The sequence below is a fragment of the Abramis brama genome, assembly GCF_963993115.1.
Source record: "Abramis brama genome assembly, chromosome: 16".
NCBI lineage: Eukaryota > Metazoa > Chordata > Actinopteri > Cypriniformes > Leuciscidae > Abramis > Abramis brama.
In genome coordinates, this window is record NC_139978.1 from 34,498,590 (window position 1) to 34,516,182 (window position 17,593).

The window sequence follows — 17,593 nt, forward strand, 5'->3', positions numbered from 1 at the left end:
AAGAATGAACCTCATTGGTTCCTGCTGAAGCTCAAACGTGCTGCGTAACACGAGAATGAACCTCATTGGTTCTTGCATAAGCTCAAACGTGCAGTGTAACACAAGAATGAACCTCATTGGTTCTTGCAGATTCTCAAACGTGCTGCGTAACACAAGAATGAACCTCATTGGTTCCTGCTGAAGCTCAAACGTGATGCGTAACACAAGAATGAACCTCATTGGTTCCTGCTGAAGCTCAAACGTGCTGAGTAACACGAGAATGAACCTCATTGGTTCTTGCATAAGCTCAAACGTGCTGCGTAACACGAGAATGAACCTCATTGGTTCTTGCATAAGCTCAAACGTGCAGTGTAACACAAGAATGAACCTCATTGGTTCTTGCAGATTCTCAAACGTGCTGCGTAACACGAGAATGAACCTCATTGGTTCTTGCAGATTCTCAAACGTGATGCGTAACACGAGAATGAACCTCATTGGTTCTTGCTGAAGCTCAAACGTGCTGCGTAACACGAGAATGAACCTCATTGGTTTTGATATCAGAATGATGTCGTTCTGACATATATCAGCCTGGGCTAACTACTAGAACTAACTAGCCATATTTTGACTACATAGTAATATATTCCGGCAAAATATAAACAAATTTCTTGTACAGTAGTAAGGGGTCAAGGATTGGCCGGTTACCATCAGTAGTTCCCCTGGTGTTTTCAATTTGTTTAAGTAATTAAACCCAGAAGCTAGTTGGCTGCTGATGGTGTTGTTCTCTGAAGCAAGAAAGAGGCTCTGAATATGAGATAACTAGATGGGCTTGACAGATCTGCTAATGGATCTGTTGCTGCAGAGTTCAGACTCAGGTGACCTTCCTTCAGTGGGACAAGCAACAGCAAGTGACATAAGGCAGAGTGACTCATGCATGAACTCAGGTGGGATTAGGGTTTAATCCAGATCCTCTTTTCTTTACCAAAAGCATTAGGTACAGCCGACGGAAACAGAGCAAGAGAGGACAGCAAGCAAGAACGGTATGCTGTTATGTAAATATTTATTTAGGAAAACAGTCTCCTGCTTTCTCCTGAGAAAGAAGAGTTTCACAAGAGAAAACTTTGCTCTCAATATGATTTTCCAAATATAGCTCTATACTTTTATTATATGCAACAATTGCATTTTTAATTATTTATCTCAAGGAACTTTTAGGAGAAACATCAATAACACTTTAAAATAGGGTTTCATTTGTTAACATTAGTTAACATGAACTAACAATGAAACATACTTCTAAAGCATTTATTAATCTTAATGTTTATTTCAGAATTTACTACTACATTTTTAAATTCCAAAAGTTATATTTGTTAGTATTATTTAATGGACCTGAGCTGACATGAACAAGCAATGAACAGTTGTGTTATTAATAACTAACGTTAACAAAGATAAATAAAACTGTAAAAAATGTATTGCTCTTTGTTAGTTAATGCATTATGTTAACTTAAAGTTATGTTAACTGATGGACCTTACTGAAAAATGTCAAACATCTTAGACACAGTCGAGTCGACATATAAATAAGATATTTTCTACTGGAGGGACAGTGGCAACTTAACTAGATAATGAAGTAGAGCTTAACAACAGATAAAGCCTAGCAAATACAGACAGCATTAATGTTTAGCTAATGTACTGAACATATTGTGTTGTGTTGGACAGATGCTTTCTGTTGCACACACACACACACACACACACACACACACACGTCTGCCTGCCAGTCCTGGAAGCAGGGGGTTGTCAAAAAAGCCAAAACCCCAGCAGCCTAATCTGATCAAAGAGAAGCATTTTACTAATTACATTACAAAGGTTGAGAGAGAGAGAGAGAGAGAGAGAGAGAGAGAGGATAAGGAGAGAGAGAGAGAGAGAGAGAGAGAGGATGAGGAGAGAGAGAGAGAGAGGATGAGTGGAGATTGACACCGAACAAAATAGACCCACATTTCATTATCAAGATGGAGTGATTTTATAAATTATCCCACTGATTATGTTCACTGGTTGGCTGCATTGGAAATTAATGGCAAAGTAACATGGGTAACAGGTTGTGGGGTCAGACAGAAGGAGCTCTGAAACAGAAGAAAATCTCTATGGTTAACTCTGCTGAGTCGAGTCAAAAACCCATTAAAACTACAGTAAACTCACTGCCATTATGCTGGGGTGTTGCCAGGGTGTTGCCAGGGCGTGGTTAGGTTGTTCTGTGTGGTTGCTAGGTATCACAGTTTCTCCCTCTCTAGTTTGAAAAGGATAATGCCGCAGGACGACACACAGGATGATGCTCAATGCTAATACTTAGTGTAGTGTCGATCACATCAAATATCAGCACTAGTTGTAATGCTCACCTTAGACAAAACTAGTCATTTACCCAAATTCTTTGTTCATATTGCTGTTGCCACAGGTACATAAAAACAATTTTTGGTCGAGATACAACTATTTGAACATCTGGAATCTGAGGGTGCAAAAAAATCGAAACATTGAGAAAATCTCCTATAAAGTTGTCCATTTATGTTCACGATTGTGCTGCATTCACTCACAAAAATAAATGTTTTATATATTTACGGTAGGAAATTTACAAAATATCTTCATGGAACATGATCTTTACCTAATATCCTAATGATTTTTGGCATAAAAGAAAAATCGATAATTTTGACCCATACAGTGTATTGTTGGCTATTGCCCTAAATATACCCGTGCGACATGTGACTGGTTTTGTGATCCAGGGTCTCATTTTACTGAGTGTCTCCAGTTTATTGCAGAAATGTCACAGGTATCCTCCTCTGACAGTATGACTAAGGCATGTCTCAGCACCTCCGATCACTATTCCCACATATCGCTATGGCAACCTCAAGTGTCATGTTCAAATCCATGTGTTACCATGGGAACGTGACCCCCCCCCCCAACCTCGGATTCAACGAATGAGACACTCTAAACGAGTGTAAAAAGGAGTTTCCTTTAGCAATGCTCTTTGTAATGTAAATGAGGCACAAATGAAAGAATAAGAGGATTCGCAGTCATAAAAGAACATGCAACCTCACAGCATGCCATGTGACACGCCTGCGGCTCAATACACACGAGTGAGTGTGTGAGACGCGCGTCTGCCGTGGGTCAACATCAGACACGATTCACACTGAGATTACACTGCTGAATGGACAGACACCAACATGACTAATGGCTCTTTGATTATCATTAGTGAAGGTGATGCAAATGTAATTACATTTCAGTTTTAAACGCCGTTATGAATGATGTTAGATCCTGTGGGAAAAAAAAAAAAATCACAATTAAGAATCAGCAGAGATGCTAAATTAAATCTCCTGCTTCTCAGATTTTAGATTTGCCAAGACACCAGTCTACAATCAAAAAGTCAGAGATTTCATTGTTAATAATTCAAACATTTCTCATCAGCTTCTTCAAGACTGAATGATCTGAGCTGCTCCACATTACTTAATGTAATAATTATGTCTCATTTATAGCTGTTTTTAAGGGAATTTTTTTAATAAAAAATAACTGAGAATGTAGTTAAGTCATGCAAGTGCAAATGCAAGCTTTAAAAAATCTAATCACTAACATAGAAACAGGAAGATACATACGACTGTTCTTCCTGTTTAACCACAATCTTTATTTTAAAAGACGCCAGTCATTTTTGGATCTCGGATTGTGCCTTTCAACCAGGGTTATTATTAACTAAAACTATTAAAAGCATTTCTGTTAATTGAAATAAAGCTGAAAAAATTAAATCTACACTCCTAAACATAAATTAGAAATGTTGCTTTGGCAACTAACTGAAATAAGTTGAAGCACTAAAATAACTAACTGGAAATAAACTAAAGCTGAAATTTTTTTTTTTTATTAATCCTAAATAATAATATAAAAAAAAAAATAATAATAAAAATGACAAGGATGTTACAAAATTACTAAAAATGTAACTAAAATGAAAACTGAAAATATAAAAGTATAAGCTAATTCAAAATATTAATAAATAATACTAAAATAACCTTACTTGAACTCCCTCAAATTCCCTCCCTGCTTCTCTTTCGTTTCACGAATCAGCCGAGCAATAAAGTATTCCTGATGACGTATTTTTGGCTTAAACTTTAAACAATATCAAACTTACGAGAAGTTCAGCAATCTGATATGAGTCAAAGGACCCTACAAGTGAAAACCTGCTTCTTAAAACATTTCTTTATCTGTCTCGAGTCTTTATCTGTGCGAACAGAAAGTTGAGTCCGAGGTCAAGATGGGTGACGCTTTCTGAAACAGTTTCTTCAAAATTGCTGAGTATTATTTTAGAAAAACTCTTTTATCAGGAGATTCCTCCTGTCAGAAAAAAAAAAAAAAACTGAATAGATAAAGTTAAGATTCTACAACTTTGCCATATTGTGATGCACACTGTCAGAAAAAAAAGTGCAAAAATGTTACTTTTAGTGGTACTTGTCACTTGTCAGATGCACTGTAAAGGTGCAGTAAGCGATTTCTGAGAGATGCAGTTGAAAGTGTATCGGATCGGAAACCACCACACATTACAAAAGAGAAAGGCCGTGTGTCCACCAAAGCGTTTTTTAACGCGGCTGGCGTATTTTTTCAATTGTTTTCAATGGGAGCGCCGTGAGTGTAACGAGACACTAAGCATTTTTTCACGCTGAAGCGCTCGGTGTTTTTTACAGGTCACCGAGAGTTGAAGAATGTTCAACTTTGAGTAAAACGCAGCGCTCATCACTGTCACTTTTTACCCAACCGTCCAATCACAGAGGAGGAGGGGCGGGACTAATACCACACCGACCAACCGCCACATTCTGCTTGTACAACGTCAACAGACGACAACAACAAGCATAATAACAGAACTAAATAATTTAAAACAAGAGCCAGAGAAAATACGTTACATTGTATCGACATTTTAATATAGAATCAACACAGAAACAAAATATGTGTGAAATGAGATACTAGTAACACTTTCGCGGATATTCCGTATCATAACCAGAGGCGGACAGAGTACACAGCTACATAACTTGAGTAAAAGTACAGATACCCCTTGCTAAATTTTACTCAAGTACAAGTAAAAGTACTACAGTCAGATGTCTACTTAAGTAAAAGTACTAAAGTACTTGTTTTTAAAAGTACTTGAGTATCAAGAGTACAAGAGTACATTTTCTAAATATTGCATTACTACTGCCACAGTGCTTACATTGGTAAACACAGCAAACACTTGAAGCGAAAACTATCATTAACTTGTTCAGAAAATTGAAATAGTCTGGCGAGGTGGGGCCACGGGTTGGCACATTCCCGGGTTGCGATATTTTTTTTCCCAGGATGGTAGGGGAAGACTCATGAATATTCATTAGGGAAGTCATCCCTGATTGGTCTGATGACCTACCCCTGACCCCACCCCTAAACCTACCCGTCACTGGGGGTCTTATGACCTCCCTAACCCCGCCCCTAAATCCTACCCGTCACTGGGGTTAAGACCAATCAGGGATGACTTCCCTAATGAATATTCATGAGTCTTCCCCTACCATCTTGGGAAAAAAAATTCGCTCCCGGGATGGACCTGCACCTTCATCCATTGTTTCGTCCATGGTTTCGTCTCTTATCTAAATCTGACCATGGAGTTGACTTTGGCGGAAAGCTGAAGGTGATTGCTGATAGGCTGTCCAAATCAGTGGCGCCTGCACAATCCAATCACATTTGAGAGGGAAACAACAAATTGAGGGTTTCCGAGATGTTTCTTTTTTCCTTTTTTTTTCTTTTTTTTTTTAGAAGAAGTAACGGGTACTCACAGTTACGGATAGAAATGTAGTGGAGTAAAGAGTACAATATTTGCCTCTCAAATGTACTTGAGTAAAGTCATGAGTACTCCCCAAAAATGATACTCGAGTAAAGTACAGATCCCTCAAAATTGTACTTAAGTACTGTACTCAAGTAAATGTACTCCGTTACTGTCCGGCTCTGATCATAACAAGCAAAGTGTCTCAACTGAAAAAAATGCAGCGCTGCTAAAACGCTCTCAAGCGCTCATAGCTAGGCGTTTTCAGCTGGCTAAATACGCTTTGGTGGACACACGGCCAAAAGGTCAGAGGAATATCACTGGAAAAAGAAGGGTTATAACCAGCGCTGGTTGTGTTTTTTCTGCTCTATACGAGCTCTTGCTTGTAAATAATCTTGTATACTGTATGTAAATTTTTTGTCGTTCGTTCGTCATCTTCGCTTTATTTTTCACGGAGCATTGTTTTGCTTCGTTTCAGCAATGATAAAGTGACATCCACTCTTGTTCATGTGTTTTGGGGGCAGAGCAATGAGTTTGTTTGGGTTGATTTCACATATTAACAGTAGCCACGTTTAAATGGACAATTTCTGTTTCAGTCGGAATTAAATAATTTGGATTGATGATTGATTCCCATTTTAAATATAGTCTTGTTTAAAGAATTATAAGCCATGAAGCAAGCCAATCAGCTTTGAGGTGAATCACAGCACTAAAGTGGGTGGAGCTAAAGAGATCTTTTGGCGTTTTTGGTGTTGCTTTTTGCGACTCTCTGATTGGTTGAATTTTCTTTACAGAATCATGGGAAATGTAGTTTGTCAACAGGAATTCCACTGTTAAACAATTTTAAAAATAAAATGAAAAAATGCGGGCTGACGGCTTCAGCAGAAGCAAATACTATAAATTAACAAGCTTGTAGCTCAGTTTATTTATTTATTTACTTCATTGCACTCTATAAATAAAGAGTGGCATGTGACTATGTGCATTCCTGTGTATATATGATTATGATATGATAGTCATTTCAATTGAACTTCTTTTAATGTTTGTTTTGACTGTCACAATGGCGAAAGACATCCATCTAGAGCATGTTTACAGAGAAAAACGTTGGAAAAGCAGTGCAGTGTGATGCAAAAACGCATTCTGTGTGAACGGCCCTAGAGTTAAATCACAGTGTACAGCAGGTTACTGGATCCTGTGCATAATCTGATAGAATTCCAGATTAAAACATATTCAGTGCGAGATATTCCAGCAGCAAAGTTCATACGGTCGTGAGTGTCATAGTCGTGTTTGCGCGTAGCCGGGACTCGTGGCGTGGGTTGCCGTGGTGACAGTCACAGATGAAGTGAGTCAGTTTAGCGACTGCAGTCTTGCTGATGGTAATGAGTGTTTCACAGCTGCAGTGGCCTGATCGCAGACGTCCAATCCACACACAGGGATCTCTGCTGGAATCTGCTACAGATGCTACAAAATGCCAAGTGTGATCAATGAGTGTGTGTGGGTGTGAGTCTGGGGGCGTGCGTGTGTGTGTGTGTAGGTGGGGTTTCTTTGTAATATGACTCATGCTCAGATTATTAGGGCAGCAACAGGCTTCGGTTTTGTTTTATTACATTTCTGGATGAAATAATATAACGTTAGCAGGCTTACTGTTAAGAAAGCGTGTGCTAACATTATGAAGATAGTCGGAAGGTTAAAAATCAGCTCTTAATTCCTGTAACAGGCTCAGCTGGTCATCAAGCAATGTCTTTTTAACATGCTACTAATTTCTTCAAACAAACCTCTGAATAACTTAATGCCATTAACCTGGCAAACTTTAGCTAATCCAGTGGCTCAGAAACACTCACAGTATCAGCTGGATATCTTATAAACCTGATTTTGTAAAACAACAACAATTTATAATAATAAAATAAAATAAACAAATTGTTAAATACAGTGTCTCAAAGTCAGTCATAGTATCAGCCCAGTGCCTTGTAAGGTTTGTAAAAATATATAAAGTAATAAGTAAGTAAGTAAGTAAGTAAGTAAAAATAATAATAAATAGTTTAAATTAATTGCTAAAAATGATCATAGTACCAGAAATTGCAATATTATGCAGCCTTTGTAAACCAGATTTTGTTAAAATATCAAAATATAAATGAAATAAATAAATTGTTATTTTTGTGAACGGCCCTAGAGTTAAATCACAGTTGTGGAAGTTAAATCCAGTGGCTCGTAGTGGTTTGAGTACCTTGTAAACCTATAATAAAATAATAATAATAAAATGTAAAGAAATTAGAATAAAAAAATTAAATTAAAAAAAGGTTAAATCCAGGGACACAAAAATGATCATAATCATCATAATTTAAAAAGACCCTGGAAATAAAGAGTCAAGTGCATTGCATTGTGGGATACAGTATCTCACACACTGGCTGCAAAGTTTAATACAAAGTGCAATTCCAAATTCATCCAGTGGTTGTGCACTGCACATTTTGGCAAATGTCCTGGTAATCCGTTCATACAGGCAGTTTATATACTATTCACAGTATACATGCTGCACATACAGTACAAGTAGCCTATATAGACCAGACGTCTACGGGAAGCTAACAGAAGTTTCTGTGTTTGTGTCCACAGGCCGCCGAGGTGGAGAAACAGTTGTCTACTCAGGTTCATTCTTTACGAGATGATTTCAAAGAGAAAAGCATCTCTACCAACCAGCACATGATGCGCCTCGAGACCCTACAGGCCGAGGTGAGGCATTGTGGGATCTGGATCTTGTTTATTTACAGAGAGTCATGACACCATGATATATTTAAAAATCTGCTTTCCTCTGTTTTCCTTCCTCAAATGATTATTTGTATCATGCACTAAACAGCAAGGGCTTGAAGTAAGTGCTCATGAACCGCTTCCTCTTTTCTGCATGCTCATTCTGGATGTGTGTGTGTTCTGTGATGTGATCTCATTGTGCAATGCAAAACGCTGCTGGATCATATCCTGATTGCTCCGTTATGTCAGTTTTCTCGCTAACTCATCATTGAAAGACGGACATGTAATTGGCTCCTGGAGTCTGTGATGTGACAGCGCAGGACAAACAATGCCAGCTTGAGTTTCACGGGCCGTCATCAATGGACGCTGGTCTATTCAGAAGAACTATCTCAAGCTTTGTTCAATTCTGAACGGAGGAAACTATCAAGCGGAAAAATGTGGATCTGTAGATTAGCTCTGTTTCAAAACCTATAGCGATCTCCCTAACAAGATCGCAATTTACAAAAATGTTGCACTTTGTGTCCTTCATAGAGAAGGCGATCCCAGAATGCATTGCGACAAGCTCAGTGAAAACATTCATCCAGTGGTGTGTTTCCCAAAAGCATCATTAGCCAACTATAGTCACAAGGGTAACACTTTAGCATAATGGTCCATCGTTAATATTAATATGTTACTATGCAGGAAGTAATGCAGGACTAATGAGTAGTACTATATTAACACTTCAGCTACTATTAATAACTAATATTAATTAATATGGAAACAAGCTTAACTAATCAGTAAGTAATATCAAATTTTGGACTGAGGTAGTTCCTTATTATGCAATCAATAATTACTGAATGAGATTGGCATCATTAAGAACTAACTATGAATTAGTCATCAAATGCCATGTCCGTAATTTATAGCAAAAATCTGACATTAATTTGAGTGTAAAATTAGTGTAAATTTGATAATTTAAGTGGTTGAACGACAAATTTGCACTCGATACGGTTTCAGAAAAAAGTCGTGACTATTGCTAGATGATTTCTTTAACGATGCATCGTACTATGGTAGTTAAGCAGTGAGTTACGGACATTTATTAATCATAAAATGACGTATACATATTTTTGAGTGCATATAGACAATAGACAGCAAGGAAGCTCACGGTTTTGGAACAGAACTAATGTGTCTAGAAGATTCAGAAAATATTATTTGTATAGAAGAGTGTTTTATTTGCGACAGCACAAGCTCATTAACATATGAGCACATATGAACATATCAAGCGCCTCCTACATTTACATATCAACACCTATTCATCATTCAGCAACTTGGACCAACCTGATGATCAGAAGTTAGCCAATAATAACAAACATAATTTATGTAGAGAAGTCTTAAAGGTACAGTTGCAAAACCAGTCTGATTAAGAGTTAGAGAGAGGAACGAAAACGATCATGAAAAATTAAACTATTCCGGAGCAAGAAACCTACTATCCTTATCAATGTCTAGGAGAAAAAAATGAAATGCTGAAAGAGGGGAGAAAAACACTCTTCATACATACCGGTACATCCACATCTAATGCATGTCTGGTTTTGTATGCATGTGTATGTCTCTTCAAATATTTTCAACTATATTTTGATCAGATATAAGGGTTTAAAAAATTGGTATAGGAAACAATTTTCACTTAGAAATTGCAAATAAATTTCACAAATAATTACAAAGAAACAACAAGAAACACATTGAATTAAATGTGAAATTTTGAAGTAAAAAAAACAAAACAAGAAAAAAAGTGTAAAAACAGATTCAATGTCTCAGACATTTGGACCCCACTGTATATCAAAGTACCATAATAATAGCATCTGATTCATCACTGATTTATTCATACCATAGTTTATTCAGAATATAGAGATCTACACAGTACTGAGATGAAGTGTGAGGGTTTACTTGCGGAGGGTAATTAGCCCATGATTAGTGGTCGATACAGGGATGTGCTGTCCGTCAGACCAGAGCGGATTTACAGGATCAGTTTATCTCTCTCTCTCTCTCTCTCTCTCTCTCTCTCTCTCTCTCTCTCTCTCTCTCTCTCTCTCTCTCTCTCTCTCTCTCTCTCTCTCTCTCTCTCTTTCTCTCTCTCTCTCTCTCTCTCTCTCTCCATGAATTAGTGAATGAGAACAAGGCCACTTTATTAGGTCACCTGTTCAACTGCTCGTTAACACAAATATCTAATCAGCCAATCACATGGCAGCAACTCAGTGTAGATGTAGACATGATCAAGATGATCTGCTGAAGTTCAAACTGAGCATCGGGTAATTTAAGTGACTTTGAACGTGTCGTAGTTGTTGGAGTCAGATGAGCTGGTCTGAGTTTTCAGGAACTGCTGATCTACTGGGATTTTCATGCACAACCATCTCTAGGGTTTACAGAGAATGGTCAGAAAAAAAGGAAATATCCAGTGAGCTTCAGTTCTGTGGGAGAAAATGCCTTGTTGATGCCAGAGGTCTGAGGAGAATGACCAGACTGGTTCAGCTGATAGAAAGACAACAGTAACTCAGACAAACACTCCATACAAATGAGGTCTGCAGAAGGGCTTCTCTGAACACACAACACACCAAACCTTGAAGCAGAAGGGCTTCTCTGAACACACAACACACCAAACCTTGAAGCAGAAGAGCTTCTCTGAACACACAACACACCAAACATTGAAGCAGAAGAGCTTCTCTGAACACACAACACACCAAACATTGAAGCAGAAGAGCTTCTCTGAACACACAACTCACCAAACCTTGAAGCAGAAGATCATCTCTGAACACACAACACACCAAACCTTGAAGCAGAAGAGCTTCTCTGAACACACAACACACCAGACCTTGAAGCAGAAGAGCATCTCTGAACACACAACACACCAGACCTTGAAGCAGAAGAGCTTCTCTGAACACACAACTCACCAAACCTTGAAGCAGAAGATCATCTCTGAACACACAACACACCAGACCTTGAAGCAGAAGAGCTTCTCTGAACACACAACACACCAGACCTTGAAGCAGAAGAGCTTCTCTGAACACTCAACACACCAAACCTTGAAGCAGAAGAGCTTCTCTGAACACACAACTCACCAAACCTTGAAGCAGAAGATCATCTCTGAACACACAACACACCAAACCTTGAAGCAGAAGAGCTTCTCTGAACACACAACACACCAAACCTTGAAGCAGAAGAGCTTCTCTGAACACTCAACACACCAAACCTTGAAGCAGAAGAGCATCTCTGAACACACAACACACCAGACCTTGAAGCAGAAGAGCATCTCTGAACACACAACACACCAAACCTTGAAGCAGAAGATCATCTCTGAACACACAACACACCAGACCTTGAAGCAGAAGAGCATCTCTGAACACACAACACACCAAACCTTGAAGCAGAAGAGCTTCTCTGAACACACAACACACCAAACCTTGAAGCAGAAGAGCTTCTCTGAACACTCAACACACCAAACCTTGAAGCAGAAGAGCTTCTCTGAACACACAACACACCAGACCTTGAAGCAGAAGAGCATCTCTGAACACACAACACACCAAACCTTGAAGCAGAAGATCATCTCTGAACACACAACTCACCAAACCTTGAAGCAGAAGATCATCTCTGAACACACAACACACCAGACCTTGAAGCAGAAGAGCATCTCTGAACACACAACACACCAAACCTTGAAGCAGAAGAGCTTCTCTGAACACACAACACACCAAACCTTGAAGCAGAAGAGCTTCTCTGAACACACAACACACCAAACCTTGAAGCAGAAGAGCTTCTCTGAACACTCAACACACCAAACCTTGAAGCAGAAGAGCATCTCTGAACACACAACACACCAAACCTTGAAGCAGAAGAGCATCTCTGAACACACAACACACCCAACCTTGAAGCAGAAGAGCTTCTCTGAACACACAACACACCAAACTTTGAAGCAGAAGAGCTTCTCTGAACACACAACACACCAAACCTTGAAGCAGAAGAGCTTCTCTGAACACACAACACACCAAACCTTGAAGCAGAAGTGCATCTCTGAACACACAACACACCAAACCTTGAAGCAGAGGAGCATCTCTGAACACACAACACACCAAACCTTGAAGCAGAAGAGCTTCTCTGAACACACAACACACCAAACCTTGAAGCAGAAGTGCATCTCTGAACACACAACACACCAAACCTTGAAGCAGAAGAGCTTCTCTGAACACACCAAACCTTGAAGCAGAAGAGCTTCTCTGAACACACAACACACCAAACCTTGAAGCAGAAGAGCATCTCTGAACACACAACACACCAAACCTTGAAGCAGAAGAGCTTCTCTGAACACACAACTCACCAAACCTTGAAGCAGAAGATCATCTCTGAACACACAACACACCAGACCTTGAAGCAGAAGAGCATCTCTGAACACTCAACACACCAAACCTTGAAGCAGAAGAGCATCTCTGAACACACAACACACCAAACCTTGAAGCAGAGGAGCATCTCTGAACACACAACACACCAAACCTTGAAGCAGAAGAGCTTCTCTGAACACACAACACACCAGACCTTGAAGCAGAAGAGCATCTCTGAACACACAACACACCAAACCTTGAAGCAGAAGAGCATCTCTGAACACACAACACACCAAACCTTGAAGCAGAAGAGCTTCTCTGAACACACAACACACCAAACCTTGAAGCAGAAGAGCATCTCTGAACACACAACACACCAAACCTTGAAGCAGAAGAGCTTCTCTGAACACACAACACACCAAACCTTGAAGCAGAAGAGCTTCTCTGAACACACAACACACCAGACCTTGAAGCAGAAGAGCATCTCTGAACACACAACACACCAAACCTTGAAGCAGAAGAGCATCTCTGAACACACAACACACCAAACCTTGAAGCAGAAGAGCTTCTCTGAACACACAACACACCAAACCTTGAAGCAGAAGAGCTTCTCTGAACACTCAACACACCAAACCTTGAAGCAGAAGAGCATCTCTGAACACACAACACACCAAACCTTGAAGCAGAAGAGCTTCTCTGAACACTCAACACACCAAACCTTGAAGCAGAAGAGCTTCTCTGAACACACAACACACCAAACCTTGAAGCAGAAGAGCTTCTCTGAACACACAACACACCAAACCTTGAAGCAGAAGAGCTTCTCTGAACACTCAACACACCAAACCTTGAAGCAGAAGAGCTTCTCTGAACACACAACACACCAAACCTTGAAGCCGAAGATCATCTCTGAACACACAACACACCAAACCTTGAAGCAGAAGAGCATCTCTGAACACACAACACACCAAACCTTGAAGCAGAAGAGCTTCTCTGAACACACAACTAAACAAATCTTGAAGCAGAAGATCATCTCTGAACACACAACACACCAAACCTTGAAGCAGAAGAGCATCTCTGAACACACAACACACCAAACCTTGAAGCAGAAGAGCTTCTCTGAACACACAACACACCAGACCTTGAAGCAGAAGAGCATCTCTGAACACACAACACACCAAACCTTGAAGCAGAAGAGCATCTCTGAACACACAACACACCAAACCTTGAAGCAGAAGAGCTTCTCTGAACACACAACACACCAAACCTTGAAGCAGAAGAGCTTCTCTGAACACTCAACACACCAAACCTTGAAGCAGAAGAGCATCTCTGAACACACAACACACCAAACCTTGAAGCAGAAGAGCTTCTCTGAACACTCAACACACCAAACCTTGAAGCAGAAGAGCTTCTCTGAACACACAACACACCAAACCTTGAAGCAGAAGAGCATCTCTGAACACACAACACACCAAACCTTGAAGCAGAAGAGCTTCTCTGAACACACAACACACCAAACCTTGAAGCAGAAGAGCTTCTCTGAACACTCAACACACCAAACCTTGAAGCAGAAGAGCTTCTCTGAACACACAACACACCAAACCTTGAAGCCGAAGATCATCTCTGAACACACAACACACCAAACCTTGAAGCAGAAGAGCATCTCTGAACACACAACACACCAAACCTTGAAGCAGAAGAGCTTCTCTGAACACACAACTAAACAAATCTTGAAGCAGAAGATCATCTCTGAACACACAACACACCAAACCTTGAAGCAGAAGAGCATCTCTGAACACACAACACACCAAACCTTGAAGCAGAAGAGCATCTCTGAACACACAACACACCAAACCTTGAAGCAGAAGAGCTTCTCTGAACACACAACTAAACAAATCTTGAAGCAGAAGATCATCTCTGAACACACAACACACCAAACCTTGAAGCAGAAGAGCATCTCTGAACACACAACACACCAAACCTTGAAGCAGAAGAGCTTCTCTGAACACACAACACATCAAACCTTGAAGCAGAAGAGCATCTCTGAACACACAACACACCAAACCTTGAAGCAGAAGATCTTCTCTGAACACACAACTCACCAAACCTTGAAGCAGAAGATCTTCTCTGAACACACAACTAAACAAATCTTGAAGCAGAAGAGCATCTCTGAACACACAACACACCAAACCTTGAAGCAGAAGAGCTTCTCTGAACACACAACACACCAAACCTTGAAGCAGAAGATCTTCTCTGAACACACAACTAAACAAATCTTGAAGCAGAAGAGCATCTCTGAACACACAACACACCAAACCTTGAAGCAGAAGAGCATCTCTGAACACACAACACACCAAACCTTGAAGCAGAAGAGCTTCTCTGAACACACAACACACCAAACCTTGAAGCAGAAGAGCTTCTCTGAACACACAACACACCAAACCTTGAAGCAGAAGAGCTTCTCTGAACACTCAACACACCAAACCTTGAAGCAGAAGAGCTCCAGCAGCAGAAGAAACACACCGATGACACTCCTGTCAGCTGAGAACAAAAAACTAGAGACTCACTGAAACTGGACAATAGAAGATTGGGAAAAATATGTTTGCCTGGTCTGATGAGTCTGGATTTCTGCTGCAACATTTAGATGGCCGGGTCAGAATTTGGTGTAAACAACATGAAAGCAGAGATCATCCTGTCAGTTCACTAAAGCGATACTCAAGGCTCTTTAGTAGCAATTCTCCCATGTGAAGTGTGTGTACTCGAGCGAGGAAAACTTCTGTTCTATTTTAAGAGCAAATGCTGCAATGTCTGGGTGTTCCCGAAAATACCGCCAGTGCCAGACAGGGAGAAATGGGCGTCTGTTCCAATCCGTGACGCTTCTGGGCCGACCAGAACATAAATACACCAGTGTCACTGTCTAGTTCGGCTGATTTTAAATGAAAGTTTGAAGATAAGCAGAAGTACGCATTAAATGTCCAGGTGTGGCGTGCGGTTAATCACACAGAATCCCTCAGTGCTGCTGCTGAACTAGGTTAGCAGATCTAGGTCATAACATGAGGGAGAGACACCAAAACTTCTGCTCATGTTCATTTCATGCGCTGCACACACACATCACCACTCTTTTTTGAGGTACTTTTCTAGGGATCTACCTTGTCTAGGTCACATTTCACCATAAAACAAGCAAACAAGACATTATATGCAGCCTAAAGTAAATTAAACCTATTTTAGGACCAGTCAGATTATTTTCAAGACAATTAAACACATTCTCCTCTTCAAATTTTCTTTATTCGCTTTACTTATGTGCAGCCGGATTTTTTAATTCTCAATGATTCTCATTAGATTCACATCAGGGTTATTATTGTTGGCTGAAACTATTGAATCATTTCTGCTAATTGAAATAAAGCTGAAATAAAATAAAATATAAATATTAGTTGAAAAACTAAAAAAAATTAAATATTGCTTGGCAATAAACTGAAATAAGTTGAAGTTGAAGCACTAAAATTATTTAGTGGAAATACATTAAAACGGAAACTAACTAAAACTAAAATGGAAAAATTAAACCTATATAGCAATACTAAATAATAATAATAATAATAATAAATTAACAAAAGCACATTACTTAAAATATAAAAAATAAAAGCTAATTCAAAATAATAATACAATTATAATCAAAATAAAATAAAAAATAAAATACTGATTCTGAATGTAATGCTTAAAAATGCTTTTCTTACTTAGTATTTTTCTCGTTTCCAGTCCAAATATTTAAAAATACTTAAATCAAGATGCATTTACTAGACAAGTAAAATGACAAGATATTATGTCTTGTTTTTTCTGAAAGAATTTAGAGTTTTTTGCCTAAAATAAAAAAATATTTTTTACCCCATTGGCAGATAAATTTGCTTGATTTAAGCAGAACTCACTTTTATTTAAAGACAATATCTTGTAATTTTACTTGTCTAGTAATTGCATCTTGATTTAAGTATTTTTAGATATTTGGACTGGAGACAAGACAAAAATACTAAGTAAGAAAAGCATTTTTTTGCAGTGATACTATTTGGTTTTTGTGTGTGTGTTTTTTTCAATTTCAATTAATGAATGTGTTACTTATTGTGTGAAAATTGTTTCTGCACCAGTGTAGGAGAAACCAGTGAGACACTAATGATACTTGAAAAACAACAGCATTTTCACAGGGCTGTTTTCAGCAGAAATATTCTCGTTATCAAGCGCACATTCCTGACTGTGGAGGTGTCCGTGACTCCCTACTGATGAAGCCTGGCAACACAGCATTCCAACAACACGAGAGTTGAACCTAATCCAATAAACCACACTTGAGTTTTTCTTGAAAACCTGATAAAGGCTCAGATATTTTGTGATCTTGACTCTTTAAGACAAGCATTATGTTTAAAGTTTGCAGATGTTTTGGTCTGAATAGCTCAGAATGATGATGATGATGATGGTGTGTTTCCCGCTCTCGTTGGGCAGATACAGATGTTGTCGGAGCGTAAGCAGGAACTGGAGCGACGTGTGAACGCCATGCTGGAGGAGAACGATCAGATGCAGAACACGGTGGACGAGCTGAGAGAGCGAACGCAGGTGCTGGAGAAACAGTGTCAGGAGAAGGACTTACAGGTGAGCGGCCGTTACACACAAACATCTTATTCATCAGGGGTTTTCACTAAACAACTCGAGAAGCAAAACTGTATATGAGTGGACTGGCAACTAATAACCATACATGTCATAAATCCCA

General features: G+C 39.2%; 1 protein-coding gene across 3 annotated transcripts in view; it reads left to right on the forward strand.

Annotated features, from left to right (window-relative positions):
• Positions 1–17,593, forward strand: part of bicdl1 (BICD family like cargo adaptor 1) — a 43,419-nt gene that overhangs the window by 9,641 nt on the left and 16,185 nt on the right. For all 3 annotated transcript variants that reach the window (XR_014603086.1, XM_084087725.1, XM_084087726.1), the window contains exons 3-4: positions 8,378–8,494; positions 17,329–17,475. Coding sequence is in view for 2 of the 3 variants with exons in the window: in XM_084087725.1 (XP_083943851.1) it covers positions 8,378–8,494; positions 17,329–17,475 (264 nt within the window). In the remaining variant the exon portion in view is untranslated. The remainder of the gene's footprint in view (positions 1–8,377; positions 8,495–17,328; positions 17,476–17,593) is intronic.